Source organism: Cinclus cinclus, chromosome 3 (assembly GCF_963662255.1).
Source record: "Cinclus cinclus chromosome 3, bCinCin1.1, whole genome shotgun sequence".
Classification (NCBI taxonomy): domain Eukaryota; kingdom Metazoa; phylum Chordata; class Aves; order Passeriformes; family Cinclidae; genus Cinclus; species Cinclus cinclus.
The window spans coordinates 64976368-64992560 of record NC_085048.1 but is presented as its reverse complement, the minus strand read 5'-3'; the positions used below and the strand labels follow the sequence as shown (position 1 = coordinate 64992560).

Sequence of the window (16193 nt, the reverse complement as noted above, 5' to 3'; positions counted from 1 at the left end):
GTAACTGTTTGCTTGTTAAGTGAAGGACTAGAACAAGACCAAAACAATTTTCCATACATGCTAATTAGACTTAAGTGTTTAATTGTGATATTTTAGCAATAAAGAACAAATTAAAATCTAAGCACGTGTTATCTAGCCCCCTTTTTAAGGACTGAGGTAATGAAAGATCAAGATCTTTTGCAATAACAGTCACAATTATCTTGCCTTTTAGTGTTTCAAAATAATTTATTAGAAGAAAAGGAAGAGATTAAAAACCTTCAGTCCCAATTGTCTATCTAAGTCCCTTATCTTATTTACACAGCTATATTACTTTAATGAAATGTTAATACCTGCTATATATTTTTGGCTACTACCTGTTAATTAAATCACAAAGATTAAATTAGCTAATTGTCATGGAAACTCAGAACATTAAATAAACTATCATTCCCCAAATGGGATAAGTTGATCATGAAGCAACCTATCAAATATGAAAAAGCAATATAAAATCTGTTAAAATGTAAATACTTCAACATCTTCATTATCTTCAATACCAATCTCTCATCTATCAAATCTCAGCTCTATCAAAGCCTGTTAATTGCTTAGAGCATTATAATGTATTTCTACTCCTTCTGTTTGAAAACAAGCAGTAATTTAAGCATTTCTAACAAACAAAATACAGCTGCGTCAGCACAACAATTACATTTCCAGAATATTCCAAAGTCATGCCTTCTATGGAAAAATGCTGCTTCTCAAAAAAATTAAAAATCTCTAACTGGTTTATTGTCAGTCTATCCAATTATGATGATCAAAATGTAGAACCTGCCACATATGTAATTTAATCTGATTATTTAGAGATGTACTCAACAAAAGACCTACACACCCTAAGAAAATACACATATCTCCAACAATTTACAACCTGTTGTTGGACTCTGTCAGGAAAAGACATATCCTCCAAAATGACATAAACCTTTTGGTGTACACTGGGTATAAGATATATTCAATGCTTCGTGACAGAAGCTCAGTCAGAATAAAAGAGACAGAGTTGATAATTCTAGAACTTGTCTGAATGTTCACATTATAAGCTGAAGCCTGACAGAAGTGCATTATGCTGTGTGTCCTAGGGAAAAAGCCCCACAGTTCTGATGCATTTTATGGTAATCTTTCCTTTCTTGTCAGGGAGCAAGTATTATGCTGACCATGGAATACTGACTAGTATACTAGTGTACAACAATTTCTGAAACTTCTCTAAGACACTCCATATAAAGACTTTGGTTTTCAAGGGTTTATAGGACTTCCAAACTGTCTTTAACACAAGGCATTTTTACAAAGCTGTTTTATTGACCATAAGCACCTTCACCTGCACTCTCAGGCTTGTTGTAACAACTACCATGAAGAAACAACAGCCTCTTTTATTCATAAACATTAAGTGTTCCATATCAAACTTGGGATGCCCATGAAAATACTGACTGGCTAGTCAATTATTTCCTTGCTATGTGTTAGAATTAAAAAAGATTAGTAGTTTGAGGAAAAATTCAAAATAAATCAAAGAATATTAATATTTCTGGCAGAAGTAATCTAGCAAAAATTCTAGGTATTTTTGGGTCAGCTGGGTAGAGAATCTGGCAGCGTGTCTTTGCCTGACAGCACTCCCCATCCTCCAATGTCAAATTGTCAAGTGGGGACCCTTGTGTGCATGACCACCCTCTGGGAAGCTTTCTCAGCAGTGCAGACATGGGCAGATTGTAGGGAGAAATAGCTAAGCCCAGAGACTTGCATCTCCAACAGGAATTCTGTTGCACTCCCAAAACAGGAGATGTTTGTTAGCCTCCAGAAATGATCTGACCATTTTTTCCCTGTGACACATGTAAAGATAAGTCATTGCATTTTCACAGTGCACTTTCACAATGCTAATGCTGAAACTATGTTTATATACTTACGTGTCTTTTGGTATTTTGATAATATTCAATTTGTATTTAAAAAATGGGCTAGCGATCTCAACATGTTTTTCAGGTTTCTCTACCATGGGCTCTGGGAAAAAAACAACTTGTTAAATATATACATTCATAAAAGTATTTAATACTGTTAATGCTGAGAAATAATTTCCAATGGGGATTCATCACCCCTAAATAATTTTCCAAGTAACACCTCATCCACTAGAATGAAATAAAAAAAGGGGTGGTTCTAGGTGATAAATAGTGAAAATATAAGTGCTTTACACTCCGATCATCAGCCTGCAAAGTATTAAATTGTGCCTAACTTATATGTAATGTTGTCCAGGAGAGCTCAAAACAACTATGGCAGCACTTTTTTGCCTTTGCCAATTCCCTCAATTTCTTATCCCAGTATACTTTGCTAGTCTGTAACACTTTCATGCTCAAGCTGTCTCATATCATGCATCTAACTCCATTATGCAGTACAGACAAACCCCAGGAAAAAAATTACTCTAAAACCGTAAGTTGATGCAGCAGGACTAGTCACATACTTGAAAATTTTAAAAGGTCTTCAGAAGCTTTCATGGCCCTGCATCAGAGAGCTTCTGTGTTACTTTGATAACATCCCCTCTTCATTTGCTCCACTAGAGTGCTTTTTTCAACATAAATTAAGACACTCCTCAAAGCATGTAGGAGATATGGCTAAGAGGAAGTAATACAAAATTGAGTTCAACTGAAATTAAGCTAACAGATGATAAGTATGGTTCTGAAATAATTAAAATGTAATCAAAAAATTCTTTTGGAGTTTTTAGTATACAAACCTTGGGGTTCAGATGTCACAACAACTTGCTTTTTCTGACGGAAAAGTTTCCAAGGAGGAAGTGGTGGTGGTTCTGGTGGTGCTACCAGAGGACTGGACCTAGTTCTAGTGATCAGGAGAGGATGGCTGTGTATATGGGAAAGCCCATATTGCCTCATCTTCTCTGAAGAATCAGACTGTGGAACATGGAAGGATAACCTGACTGGGTGAGATCTTCTTTCTCCTTATATTTGTCTAACAAACAAGAACAGTATGCACACAAAGGAATCTAACAGCTTGTATAACAAATGAAGTTAATATAGTCCACCTATCCAAAAACATGTTGATATGAATTTGATATTCAGCACAAAAAGTATACTTAGAAGTGTTTACATGTACTTTACTATTCATAATAGATTCATCACTTCTTTTAACTTATTTATATAACCATAACATACAAGTGAAGAGAATGAATATGTAAGAAAGCAATAGGCACAACATTTCCTTTTAAATGATCATACTTAAAAATTCTTTCTGAGGGGAAAAGTCCTTACTTCATGCTGAATTTATAAAGTGGCAGAATTCTAAAATCAATTGATCTTTTAGATGACTTGTAAAAACTCCGTAATGTATTCCTTTGATGGAACACATAATTAAAGATAAACATATTTGATGGCTCATTTATGAAACACATTAAAGACACTTCAGGTGACCTGTATACCAAAGCCCTTAGGAACAGACTTAAGAGCAATTTTAGATATGGACATTGAGTGGTGCTCTTCCCACTAAAATAATAATGGTCCAGTACTTCACATCCCAACTGAAAGTTCTGTTACAATATTTCTACATCCTTTAGGCTTTAAAAGCACACTTTCTTTTACATGATAAATAAATCACCAATAATTTATTTCTTTAACATACTCATCAGCAGGTCTCTGCTTCGACTAGGTTCTTTAGGTTCTGTATTTATGAACTCTGTAGAGAAGAATGTTGTTGTGGTTCTCAGTTATTTCAAGAGTGGGGAACTAACTAAATTTAAAATGCCAGTTAAAACTTCCAAGATTAGAAAGGATTTTGAAGATAACCAGTTAGCTGTCATAAAGGAGAATTTAGATACTGAATACACTACACACTTACAAGACTCAATTACTGATTTTTTTTTCCATGATTTTAAATAAACTAAGACAAATTCAAGCCACAACAATCCAAGCAAATCCATACAAGAAAGCAGAGCTAAAAGGGGTACCACAAAAATTCGGGAGGGAAATTCTGGCACAAATGCAGTCAATGACAAAATCTTCTCCAAGTTTAAGGAGCAACTCTTATCCCAGTGAATCAATTTTCTAAACTTTATTTCAATCAGTATAGTTTGTCTCAGCCCTTGAATACAGCTTGAAAATGGTGGGGTTTTTATCCATAAGAAATCCTCTACACTTCTAAATTTAACTTCTGTCAAGTCCCATTTTTCTATCAAGTTTTTACTAAAATACTAGTTCAGACATATAGATTCATCTGTCTCATCCTATTTGGTCTGCCATACCTCTTTTTCAGTAATCTCTATATCCCAACAGACTGTAGTCAAGTTTGAGACCCAGGGTGTTAGGTGGCAGGAAAGATATAAGCCCATGTCCCTGCTTCCACTTTGCTTTTTGATGACTAGCATGACTTACTATTAGCAAAGAGACAATGTTGACTGAGACCTTAAATTAAAATAAATTAAAACAATACCACAGATAACAAGTTAATCTTCAAAGTTGCATAAAATACACAGCACAATTTTAAAAAAAGAAAATAGTACAACAATTAAGTGCACTAAAGCATGACACCTGCAAATAATTTCTGGAAACTTCTTTACTCAATGAAACAGTTTCCTGAGAAGGCAGCTTAAAATGTAATGATCTAATTATGATAGATATGATTTAAATGTACAAAAAATGGAAACCTAATTAGTAATCAACTCAAGAAAGCATGCTCTGGCATTATAAAAAGCTTTCTGAGAACTGTGAGTGACTAAGTGGAAATTTAAGTGTTGATTTTACCCCAGCTGTAATGCAGCTACGATTTTTCCAGCTGATTTCATCGGTTACAATACTAATGATAGAAATTGGTAAAAACATGCCCTTTCTTGTATAACAACAAACAACATACTGGATAATGTGTATCAGGGAGTCTTAACTGTAGTCTTCAAAATTTAAAATTAATGTTTTTCAAGTAGCCCTTAAAATAATTAGACTTTCCATTCAGAACTGTCTCATCATGATACATTTTCTAGTCCATATCTAGTCTCTTCCAGGAGACTTCAGCTTCTGGGATCCTGAAGAAAGTGGAGGAAAACAGTAAAATCAGCAGGCCTTGGCATGTTCAGAATACAGAAGTACCAAAATACATATTTAACTGATAGTCATCATATAATAACTGTTTCACTGTGCTAATTGTATTCTTTTTGTTCAACAGTGTTGCAACAAAAGTAAACACCCTGATAACAAAATAAGTAATGCTTTCCTGTCCTGAGAATGCAGAATCTTACCATTCGTGTTAATAAAAAAATATCCTCTTCAAACAAATGCAGCGGTGTACAGCCAGCATACACGACCATTTCTGGCTGGGTTGGTGTGGGTGATTCTACACAGAAAACATCAAAATGCTTTAGAACAAGGTAAACAGTAAAAAAATGTAGCTGTATCTCACACTAAGTTATTGTGTTTTCGCTGCCTTATTTTTGTTACTATTTTCTTCGACTTTTATTTTATTCAAAAGAAGAGCTCATTGTAATGCACCTTGAAAAGAAGACAGGGATGGGAAAAAACATCTCATTTAAACCATCAACAGCATTTGCATGTTCTACTTATTTTACATAAATGAGCTCTAGAAAATACAATTTTAAAATATGACAGGTCATAGGTAGCTTTCAACATTATTGCCTTGTTTTACTTCAAATTTTAGATACTAGCATAAAGAAAATAATACACATAATCTGTGTAGATGAAGTAAAAACATCCTGATTGGTCAGTAATAGTTAAATGCTTCTCACCAGTGAAGGCAAAATTTGATCTTCCCAACAAAAGGATACAAAGCCAGAGCTCTGGCCACTGCTGCCAAGGGATATGGAGACCGAGATAAGTAATTTGAGAAACACAGGGCCTGTAAACCAGGATTACTGGTCTCATTTCTATCAAGCAGATGAAAAAATGGAGGAATTGATGGCTGCCTCAGAAAGTATGAAGCTCTTAACCCACATACGTTATAGAAGCTTTTTTGCCTGAAATTCTCCTGTAGGCAAGGAATAGAAACAGGGGCACATTCACTTTGTTAACCCCAGAAATCTGTTGTACCTGGCAACTATATGGCCATCTCCTACTCTTATCTGTGAAAGAAGCCATTGCTAATTCCTGAATGATGAAGAGAAGCCAAGGATGTCTGACAGTCAGTTCATTCAAGCTGAAGGGAAATTAAAAATCTAAAAGATAATACTTGGAATATACGTCTCTGGTTCTACCAAAAAGACATCTCAAAAAGAAAGATATCTATTGCTCTCTACTTTTCCATAGTTATCTCAAAAAACTTGGAGACAATATTTCAGTACACAGGTTGTGACACCTGTTTTTCATCACGATGCTTTTTTTTAGGAAAAATTTCTTCACAGAAAAGGTTGTTTATCATTGGAACAGGCTGCCCAAGGAAGTAGTTGAGCCATTATTCCAGGAGGTATTTAAAAGATGTGTACATTTAGCATTTAGGAACATGGTTTAGTGGTGGGCTTGGGCTAGGTTAACAGCTGGATTCAATGAACTTAGAGGTCTTTTTAAACCTAAATGATTCTATGATTCTATCCCCATCTAACACTCCAGTAAAATTATCTGTGTCTGTCATTGTTCCCTTCAGCTTCATCTCAGATATAGGAAAATTGCTTCCTCTCTTTAGTAAATATTCAACTGGAAGTTGCATTAAGAATAGGCATTTTCTGTGAAATTAAATAAAACAAAGCTATCTACATATAAACAGGCAAGTGTCTGGAAAATAAGATTTATCAGACCTAAAATCTATTTATTTAGAGGATAAGCAACATTTTATTCTCAAAGTAAAATATCTTTGCATCTTATATATTCTTTCAGCAATTCAATTACCCAATTAAATATAAGCTAAAGTCAAATAAGAGTACTTTCCAATGGATTCTTGGTTTTTCTCACTCTATACTTGCGATTCCCGTGTGAACTACAGCTGTTGTGTTAGTTGTGGGTTTCAACTTATTCAAAAGCAAGGCTATAATTAACTTTAATCTCAGTCCTTACCTACATATCCGATCTATTACAAACACAGCAATATTAGCTATCATGTCCTGCACACTACAGAACAGTATGTGCCAAAAGCCATACCAATCTCATTGCATGTGAGAAGTATTTCTCAAATAAAAGTATTTAATCAAATACCAGGTGGAATGTAAAGCTGTCATACACAGTCCAGATGGGTTGTGAAAGAAAATGTTTGCAAGGCAGGCAATAAACAGCAATGAACAAATTATTAGAGCATGCAAATGATTAACCAGGCATATCGTATCCACTTTAATAATACTATAACAATATTAGCACATTATGCCAGTAGCTTTAAAAATTACATATTATTTGATCTTTTTTCTGTTCATAAAATGAGGATGATGTATGCAAATTATTTGGCATTAAGTGTAATGATGATTAGTGTGGATTCAGCATTTGGGGAAACTGGTTAAAACTGATAGCCTTGATAAAATTGCATTATTAGATACAAAAATGTTATCATATATAGTACAACAAAACAGATTCAGCAAAGCCTATTATTTCTATCAATCAGTGTAGATATAAAAATTCTGCAGTACTTTGTTAAAAAATTCTGAATCCATGTAACAATTGGATTTCACACTTGAAGATTTGCAAAATCATTTACAGAGAATGAATACCAAACAACCAGAACAAATGCTTCAGTCCCTTTGAGAAGGGAAAGCAAGATTTTAATTGATCCATGTAAAATACACATCCAACCTCTTAAAAAAAAAAAAGGCCAGGAATTAAAATTGTTTGTTTTAATACATCTTAGCTGTTTTTGTTTATCATATGTTTTGCATGTGACTAGCAAAAAATTTTCTCACTCTTAATGTTTCTTTTAAATATTTATCTTTCAAACAAGAGATGATGGTGTAGTTTAACTTTCCAAGGAGTAATGATGTCAGATGAAGACCACAAAGGTGATCTGAGGGCTGGGGAATGTCTCTGATGAAGATGGGCTCAAAAAGTTTGTGTTGTACTTCCAGTATCTAAAGAGGAGCTTACAAGAAAGATGAAGAGAGATTCTTCAGGCCATGGAGTGATAGAACAAGGGGCAATTGTTCTAACTGACACCTCTTTCAGAGGGCTTAGATGTAAAAAGAAAATTCTTTACTGTGAGGATGTTGAAGCACCAGAATAGGTTGCTCAGAGAAGCTGTGGATGTCCCATCCCTGGATGTGCCCAGGCCAGGCTGCATGGGGCAGGGTGGCAGGGGTGTTGGGGCTGTAAGAAATGGGGCCTAGTGGAAGATGTCCTTGCCCATGGAGGAGGGTTGGAACTAGATGATCTTTAAAGTACATTCCAACCCAAACCATTCTGTGAAAACACATCAGTTGGCTTTCAAGATCCTGATCATCAGGTGTGCAGCTCAGATGTTAACTTCTGCTCTTGTGATAGGCATGGATTAGCTTTGCTTAATGGAAGGTATTTTTTAGTTTTCAGAAAAATAACCTGTGTGCTCTTTAGAATTGACATAAATATCGCAGAATGATGATATACACTTGAAAAACCAAAACAATTGGCTTCAATCCATCTTGCAAATGAAAACTCTTGAATAGGAAAATAAAAATAAGAACATTACAGTTATGTGACATTTATCTCACTGACTCTACAGACCTACTTGTTTGATTTCAAAAACTTCTAAGTATAATAATAATCTCAATACTTCTGTGACATAGAAAATATTATCTTTAGTTACAGAATTTGTATCAAGGCACAATGAGATTAGCAAAATACATGGTTGATTTGTAGAACAAACTCCCGAATTACTAGCTAGTGCCCTTTCAAATGGAATAGTGGTCCCTTTCCAGCAGTTCAGAAATTATTAAGAAGCTCAGAAGTTTGGAAATCTAAATAAAAGCAAAGCAGTGATTCTTTATAGGAACGAGGTGACCGAGTACCTTGTTGCATATAGGTAGAATCTTACAAAGGGAAGACCTTGTAAAATCATGGCTCAGGTCTGCTACTTTGGCTAAGCAAGAAAGGACTGTGGGAAAGTGACTCAGCTGAATAAGAGGTAGAAAAACAAGTTATGTTACCATCGCATGTTCACATTGTGGAATATGGTGGTTGGTTGAACTATGTTTGTAATGTAACTGATAAAGGCCTGACTGCTTAAAAAGGCCTGGTTTTTACAATATAGCAGCTCACCTTTGCACCTGCCTGGGGACCCTGAATCACTTCAGACCCTCACCTCACAGTACTTCATCTCATTTCATATAATTTCATTTTAAAAACTGCTGATAAAAAAGTGGGATGCCCTAAGTACGAAAGGTTTGTTACCAGAAGAAAAAGCTGCTGAGTGGAAGAGTGCAGATTGGTATGCTACAATGGGTCAAGTAGGAATATATTGTCTGCCAAAACTTCCCAAAGACTGGCTGACTGATAAGCCAAAGGACCAAAGAGTTGGTTGCTCTCAGGAAGAGTTTGGACTGACCATGGTAAGGGCCTATTACTCAGCTGGATCCACACAACTGGATGAATAGAGAAACAAGTTCAGTGCTCCAGTGATCCTGCAACTCATACTGCATTTGTGGGGTGCAGTAAGCTTTGGTCTGACCGTGCAAGTGGTTCAGAGCTGCATATGTTTGTATTGGATCTGGCTGGGATTGAGCTTTCATCGGGGCAGCCCTTGTGGTTCTTTTTTAGAGACGTGAACCAAAACACTGGAGGTAACACACCAGTACACCAGTGACTGCTGAGATGAGCTCTCACACTAATAAATCTTCTGTTTCTCATTCCACTACCCCAGCAAGAGCACTGGGCGTGGGCAAAGGGTTCAGTCCTAATTCTCTGCCCCATCCCACTGTGGGGAGTGAGCAGGTAGATGAGTGGCAGCTTAGCTGCCAGACAGCATCAACTCACCACAGCATTACAGCCAACAAAAAATCAAAAGCCTGTAAGAGAAGTCTCCAAGTATTTAGAAGTAACTGGTACTTCAATGTGTCATAAATAAGAAGGTTGTGAGTATAAAGTGCAATGAATACAGAAGGTTTTGCCACTTTAAAAGTCAAATATAAATAATATTTGGAGTAGTTAAATATCTCTTTAGAAATAGTCCCTATTTATCACAAAGATGAAAAATTTCCTTGAAGTCAACAGTCAACAGGTAGAGGGAAAGCTTGCAGGAGGGGGAAAAAAAGCACTTTTATCATGCTGGGAATGAAACACTTTTAAAATGAAAAAACAAAACAAAACAAAAAACAACAACAACAACAACAAAAAAAAAAAGGTTTAAAAACATATTGCTGCATTAAGTAAAGTCACTGCTACAAAATTCCACCAGAACAATTTTTACAACTACTGCCTCTGAATCAAGACCTAGTGTCAGATGTTATTTTAAGCACAACAGTGGTTCTGATGTCCTGGGCCACTCTGCAGACCATGTGTCTCATAAAGCCTGCAAGATTTCCCTCTTTTGTCTACACTCTCAAAACAAAAATGCATCATAATTCAGTGTTATTTCAAACTGCAATTCCTCTTTTCCTCCTTACAGTCTAAAAATCATAAATTTGCTCTGTTAGTATAGAGATACCTACCTCTTACTCTTCTCCAAAAGTATTTTCTAGTTCAAACTTAAGATAAAAGAGTTCTCTGATCATTGTACTTGAGCCTTGAATAAATAATCTTTCTAAATAACCTCTTCACAGAACACTAATTTTTTTTCAGAAAAAAACATAAACTGTGCTTTAAACGGCAGAATAAAGATCGATATATCATGTCGTTTTTTCATATGAAAGCATTGTCTCTTTTTTTAAATGCTATTTCACTCATTTTGCACAATTTCTAGAATATCTTGGATCCTTTTGCTTACCTTTTGCTTTCTTTTCTACATGACATGCTTGAGTACTAGTTAGTCACATTACTTATATCCACATGAAACACCCCATTTCCTATTCTACACCTGCTAGGCTAAAGCCAGCTACATTCCTGCAATATATTTTAAAATTTACTGCTGTTTAACTCATTTAGTGGTACTTAAACATATATATTTGCTGATGACAAACCACAATCTTGGTTTGCTGTAGTTTAAAATTACTTAAATCACTAACTTTGATCAGGATTCAAATCAAGAAGCAGGGATACCATTTATGTAGTAAATTTCATTTTTACTTTGCAGTTATTTCCCTTAGGAAAAAGTTCTGCCTATTCTCACCTACTGATTTGTGCCTGCAAGTTATTCCAGTTAATTACTGTTTTTTGCTGCTAGTCACATGGAAATGCCCCATGTATCCAAACATATGCAAAGCCAAGAGCATTTGAGCTTACTGTGCATTTGCGAAGATCTTGAATAGTTTGTGCTAGTAAATTTGAGATATCTTAGTTGATTGTTTAGCTGATTAGTATTTACTTGTGGTTTGTTTAAAATGTATTTTCTTGAGGTTTTTTTTTTAACATTAAATATAAATGCACAAAGCAAGAATTTCATTTTTATGCTCTTATGAATATATCAATAGAGGAATTAAATTCATCACTATGTATTTCTTGGACAAACATTTTTTAAAAAATTAAGATTTACATAATGGATTGAATTCTAACAAATATTCTTGCCCTCCCCCTCCCCCCCAGCTGCCCTGCCCTTTGACCAAGAAGCATTCCTGCTTTTTCCAATTGCAATTTTGTGTATTAAATGGATATTTAATAAATAAACTACAAAAGAGGAAGGAATGCTGCTTTTTGAACACAGAACTCTAAGACAATTTGCCACTAAAACATAGTACTACAATATACTATTTATTCTTAATCTATGTTGCAGATTACACTAGAATTACTTCAACGTGTAATGTGAGCTATAAATAACTACAATTTAAACAAAATAAAAAAGTAAATATAAACTCCCCCTACTTAAGTTCAAAACCAAATTTTAAAAAGGCCTTTTGCTTTACATATAACTCCTGCCTATATTTTTAGCTTCGAAACAATAGGACTTACTTTCAGTTAAGTCCTGAAGGCCTTGGGCTTTTGCCAACTTTTCTGGAGACTGAAGTGCTACCTTGCTTTTTTCTTTCTCTCCTCCTTTTCTTTTCTTTCCTACTTTTTTCTGCTCTGCTTTTTCTATTAAGCAAAATAAAGATTATGTTTTTTTTCTCAGATAAAAACTTCCAGTCATCAAAAGGCATAAAGTGTAAATGATTTAATAAGATTTTAGATAAATTTTAAAAATAATCAACCACAAACTCTTTGAAGTCAAGAGATGAGGGGCAATAAATAAACAATGTAATTTAATTAAAATAAAAATAAAAAGTAGTCCTTAAGATGTAAATGAAGATTTACTGAGAAGGAGCTAGGAAGGCTTCAGTCCCACCTTTTGGTTATTGCAAAACTTTTATGTCCGTACTACAATGTAAGAAATCATTGTATTTCCGGCACTGTGTCAAATATTTTCTTCATGTCTTTGTTCTCATGCATCAGTAATTAAAAAAAAACACAACTATTTTGAGGAACCTGTGTCAGGAACTCACTATCCTCAGAAAGAATTTTATTCTAATATTCCACCCATACCTGCCCCCTGTGAGTTAAAAGCCATTCACCTTTGTTTTAGCACTCTATGCTCTTGTAAAAGCCTCCAGCTCTCTGGTAGCCCCCCTTTTTAGGTACAGGAAGGTGTTCTAAGGTCTCCCCAAAGCCTCTAGGCTGAACAATCCCAGCTCCCTGACTGCCTTCATAGGAAAGGTTCTCCAGCCCTCTGATCATCTTAGTGTCTCTCCTCTAGACTTGTTCCAACAGGTCCATATCTTTCTTGTGTTGGGACCCCCAGAGCTGGATGTTGCACTCCAGGTTTGGATCTCACAAGAGTCGAGAAGAGGGGGAGACTCATCTTCCTCATCCTGCTGGCCACACTGCTTTGGATGCAGCCTAGAATACAATTGCCTTTCTGGGCTATGAGCACACACTGTTTGCTCATGTACTGCCTCTCATCCACCAGAATTCCCACAGGAATCTTCTCCACAGGGCTGTTCTCAGCTCTTCTTCCAGTCTGTATTCATGCCTCAGATTGTCTCAATCCAGGTGCAGCACCTTGCACTTGGTGTTTCTGAACCTCATTAGATCCTCATGGGTCCAATTCTCAAGTTCATCCAAGTCCTTTTGGATGGCATTCCTTCCTTCCTTTGCGTCAACTGCACAACACAGCTTCGCAGAATCACTGAATGGTCCAGATTGAAAGGTACCACAGTGGGTCATCTGGTCTGACCTTCCTGCTCCACCAGGGTCATACTAGAGCACATGGCACAGGATTGCATCCAGACAATTCTTGAGTATCTCTGCTTCAAGGCCATTCCCAGTGAGGGAGAATCTACAACCTCTCTGGGCAATGTGTTCCACTGCTCAGTCACTCACACAGTAAAGAAGTTCTTCCTCATATTCAGGTGAAGCTTCCTGTGTACCAGTTTCTGCCCATTACCTTTTTTCCTACTGCTCAGCACCATGGAGCAGAGCCTGGCTTCATCTTCTTGGAACCCACCTTTTAGATGCTTATACACACTGATGGGGTCCCCTCTCAGCTGTCTCTTCTCAAAGCTGAACAGGTCCAGCTTCCTCAGCCTTTCCTCGTAAGAGATGCTCCAATCTCCCAGTCATCTTCATTGCCCTTTCTGCTGGACTCACTCAGGAGCTCCATTTCTCTAATGTGCTGTAGAGCCCAGAACTGGACACAGCATTTCAGATGCAGACTGGGTAAAGGGGCAGGATCAGCTCCCTCGACCTGATGGCTATGCTTTTCCAAATACATCTCAGGACATCATTGGCCTTCTTGACCCCCAGGGCACAATGCTGACTCAGGGACAGCTTGTTGTCCACCAAGGCCCCCAGGTCCTTATCTCTCATGGTGACATGGATGGCTCTGTGTCATTCAAACATTAATCCCAAATATCAACAGAACATCTGAACAAAGCTTTTAGCCTCAGAGTTGGAGATTACAGTGGTAATGGTTCCCAGATTCTTAGGTATTTCAGTTACTAATAGAATTTTTAAGTCTTAGGCAGGAATAAATTTACTTAGTTTTCAGGGAAAAAAATTACAGCACCCTGTTGAATGAACAACAGCACTGTTCCCAGTAACACATCCATTCCAAACTCTGAAATATCTACCACACTGATGGATGGGTCAAAATGATATCAGGATTTCCTAAGAAGAGAGAATACTACTTTAGCCAGGTAACTTCTAAGACTTTTATAACATTTTGAACATTGGGACACAGTATTTGGGATTCAAAATGAGGAAATCAAAGATTTTTCCAAAAATCTAGGAAGAAATAGAAATTTCAGCCTATAATCTGTACTCTCCAAAGACATGAGAAGTGTTGTGAAATTGCACCCATGCCTTCAAGTTAAAAACAGCAACTAAAAACTCAAGTCTCAAATAAAAACAATGAAGAACAATATACTTGAACAAACAAGTTTCTAAATCTAAGTCTTTTCATTTAAATGTAAATAGGATTAGCAGCTCTTGAAGAAAATTATTGTCTATACCTAGTGGCATAACAGAAAAGTTGCAATAAATAGAAATGCAGATAGATGTTAAAATATATTTGTCACAACCCTGTATGTAATCACACTTTACAACACCCAATATGAAATGCATTATTAATTGATGGTCAGAGCAGTGTTACCTTTGGAGAAACTGTAACCCCTCTGATTGGTATCACTCTGCAACAAACCAGACTTCAAAGAAATGGCTGTGACATGAAGCTGAAAAAATCTCTGCCAGAAAGTGAACCTATTTTTATAAAATAACAGACGAGTACTGCTTCCAATGAGATCTTTAGCTAAAACAAAAATATTTTGAATTTACATCACTGCAACATGTTCAGTGAAACAACAAACCCACAAAGTTGTATATGGCAATATATGCAAAATATATTTATTTGAAACAGAAATTACGTTAACCTTATTTATGCTTGGCCTACAAGGATTAGACTAAGTAAAATTACAGACCTTTGGTAACTTTATTGGCTGACTCTGCTTTCTCAGTTACATCTAACGGCTTACTCATAGATGAATCTCGACTTTTTAACTCTGAGTCTTTGGTCTCTTGAGATTTTGTGTCATCCTCAATAATCTCAAATTCTGGAGCCTTCTTCTCTGGCATCTTGAATTCTGGCACAATCTCCTTCAAAAAGCCCCAAACTTTGTCCAAGTATTCAGGCCTTTAAGAGAAAACACAAATGTGTATGTCAATGGTAGGGATGTTTCCAATAAGAGGTAAAAGTGTGATTTTCACTAATACAGCACTATATCACAACTGACAGTCCAACTTTAAAAAATGCTACTAGGCTATTTTAGTAGATAAAACACACTCTGTAGCAGAAATATTTGTTGAGACAGTTTATGGAAAGACCCATAAAAAAAGAGATGGTGGTTAGAGATGCATACAAATAAAGCATCCTTTCTCAAGATTTTTAGCAGATACAAGTTGTGGCAAAGAAACTTGCAGATCACTTGACAACTACAACATATACTGTGATTCTAGGTCTGTATATTAAAAAGCTTCTCAAAGGTACTTCCAAACTGGAAAGTTTTTAATGTGACATAAGAGTTGCAGTCATGTTGGTTTTCCACAGAAACTCAGTGAGTCCAGAAATAATCTCAAATATGGTCATTAATGAGCTTCATGCAAACTAACTGAATTCAACTTCTTTTAAACAACAAAATAAGTGATTGTAAAATGAGCTAAAGTCATCTTCTAGTACTTTTCCAAAGATTGTAGTATTCACATTTTCATATTCCATGATACAATGTATTTGTAATAAGTGAATACTGTTTTTGTTGTTGAAGTTCTAAAACTAACTATAGAAAGAAATAAAATTCAGGCTACTTAGATTTTTAAGTCCATGAACTACATACATACTACCATAGGACACAAATAAATCAAAAACCTAAATTGCAAGCATAGGTTGAGACATAAAAATTACAGAAAAATGGAATAAAATATTCTTTCACTGAAATTATTTGATAGTGAAATATGGTTATAAATAAACAATTATATCTAAGTAAACTATATATAAACCATAACTATTTGTTGTCTATATATTCATTTGAATATATATATCAAAAGGCAGAATTGTGTAATTTAAAAAAAAAATCTAAATATTCAGTATCAGTATCTGGGTAATTTGTTTATTAAAAGGAATGTCAAGCTGAAAAGTCACAATGTCTTTCAAAATACAAAATGAACATAAAACACATAGGA

The 16193-nt window shown here is 35.6% G+C and overlaps 1 protein-coding gene across 1 annotated transcript in view; it reads right to left on the bottom strand.

The window, feature by feature from the left end:
• Positions 1 to 16193, bottom strand: part of ADGB (androglobin) — an 85433-nt gene that overhangs the window by 57519 nt on the left and 11721 nt on the right. The window contains exons 7-10 of the mRNA XM_062489002.1: positions 14939 to 15150; positions 5237 to 5331; positions 2732 to 2906; positions 1917 to 2007 (exon numbers count right to left, since the gene is read on the bottom strand). Of these exons, the coding sequence (XP_062344986.1) occupies positions 1917 to 2007; positions 2732 to 2906; positions 5237 to 5331; positions 14939 to 15150 (573 nt within the window). The remainder of the gene's footprint in view (positions 1 to 1916; positions 2008 to 2731; positions 2907 to 5236; positions 5332 to 14938; positions 15151 to 16193) is intronic.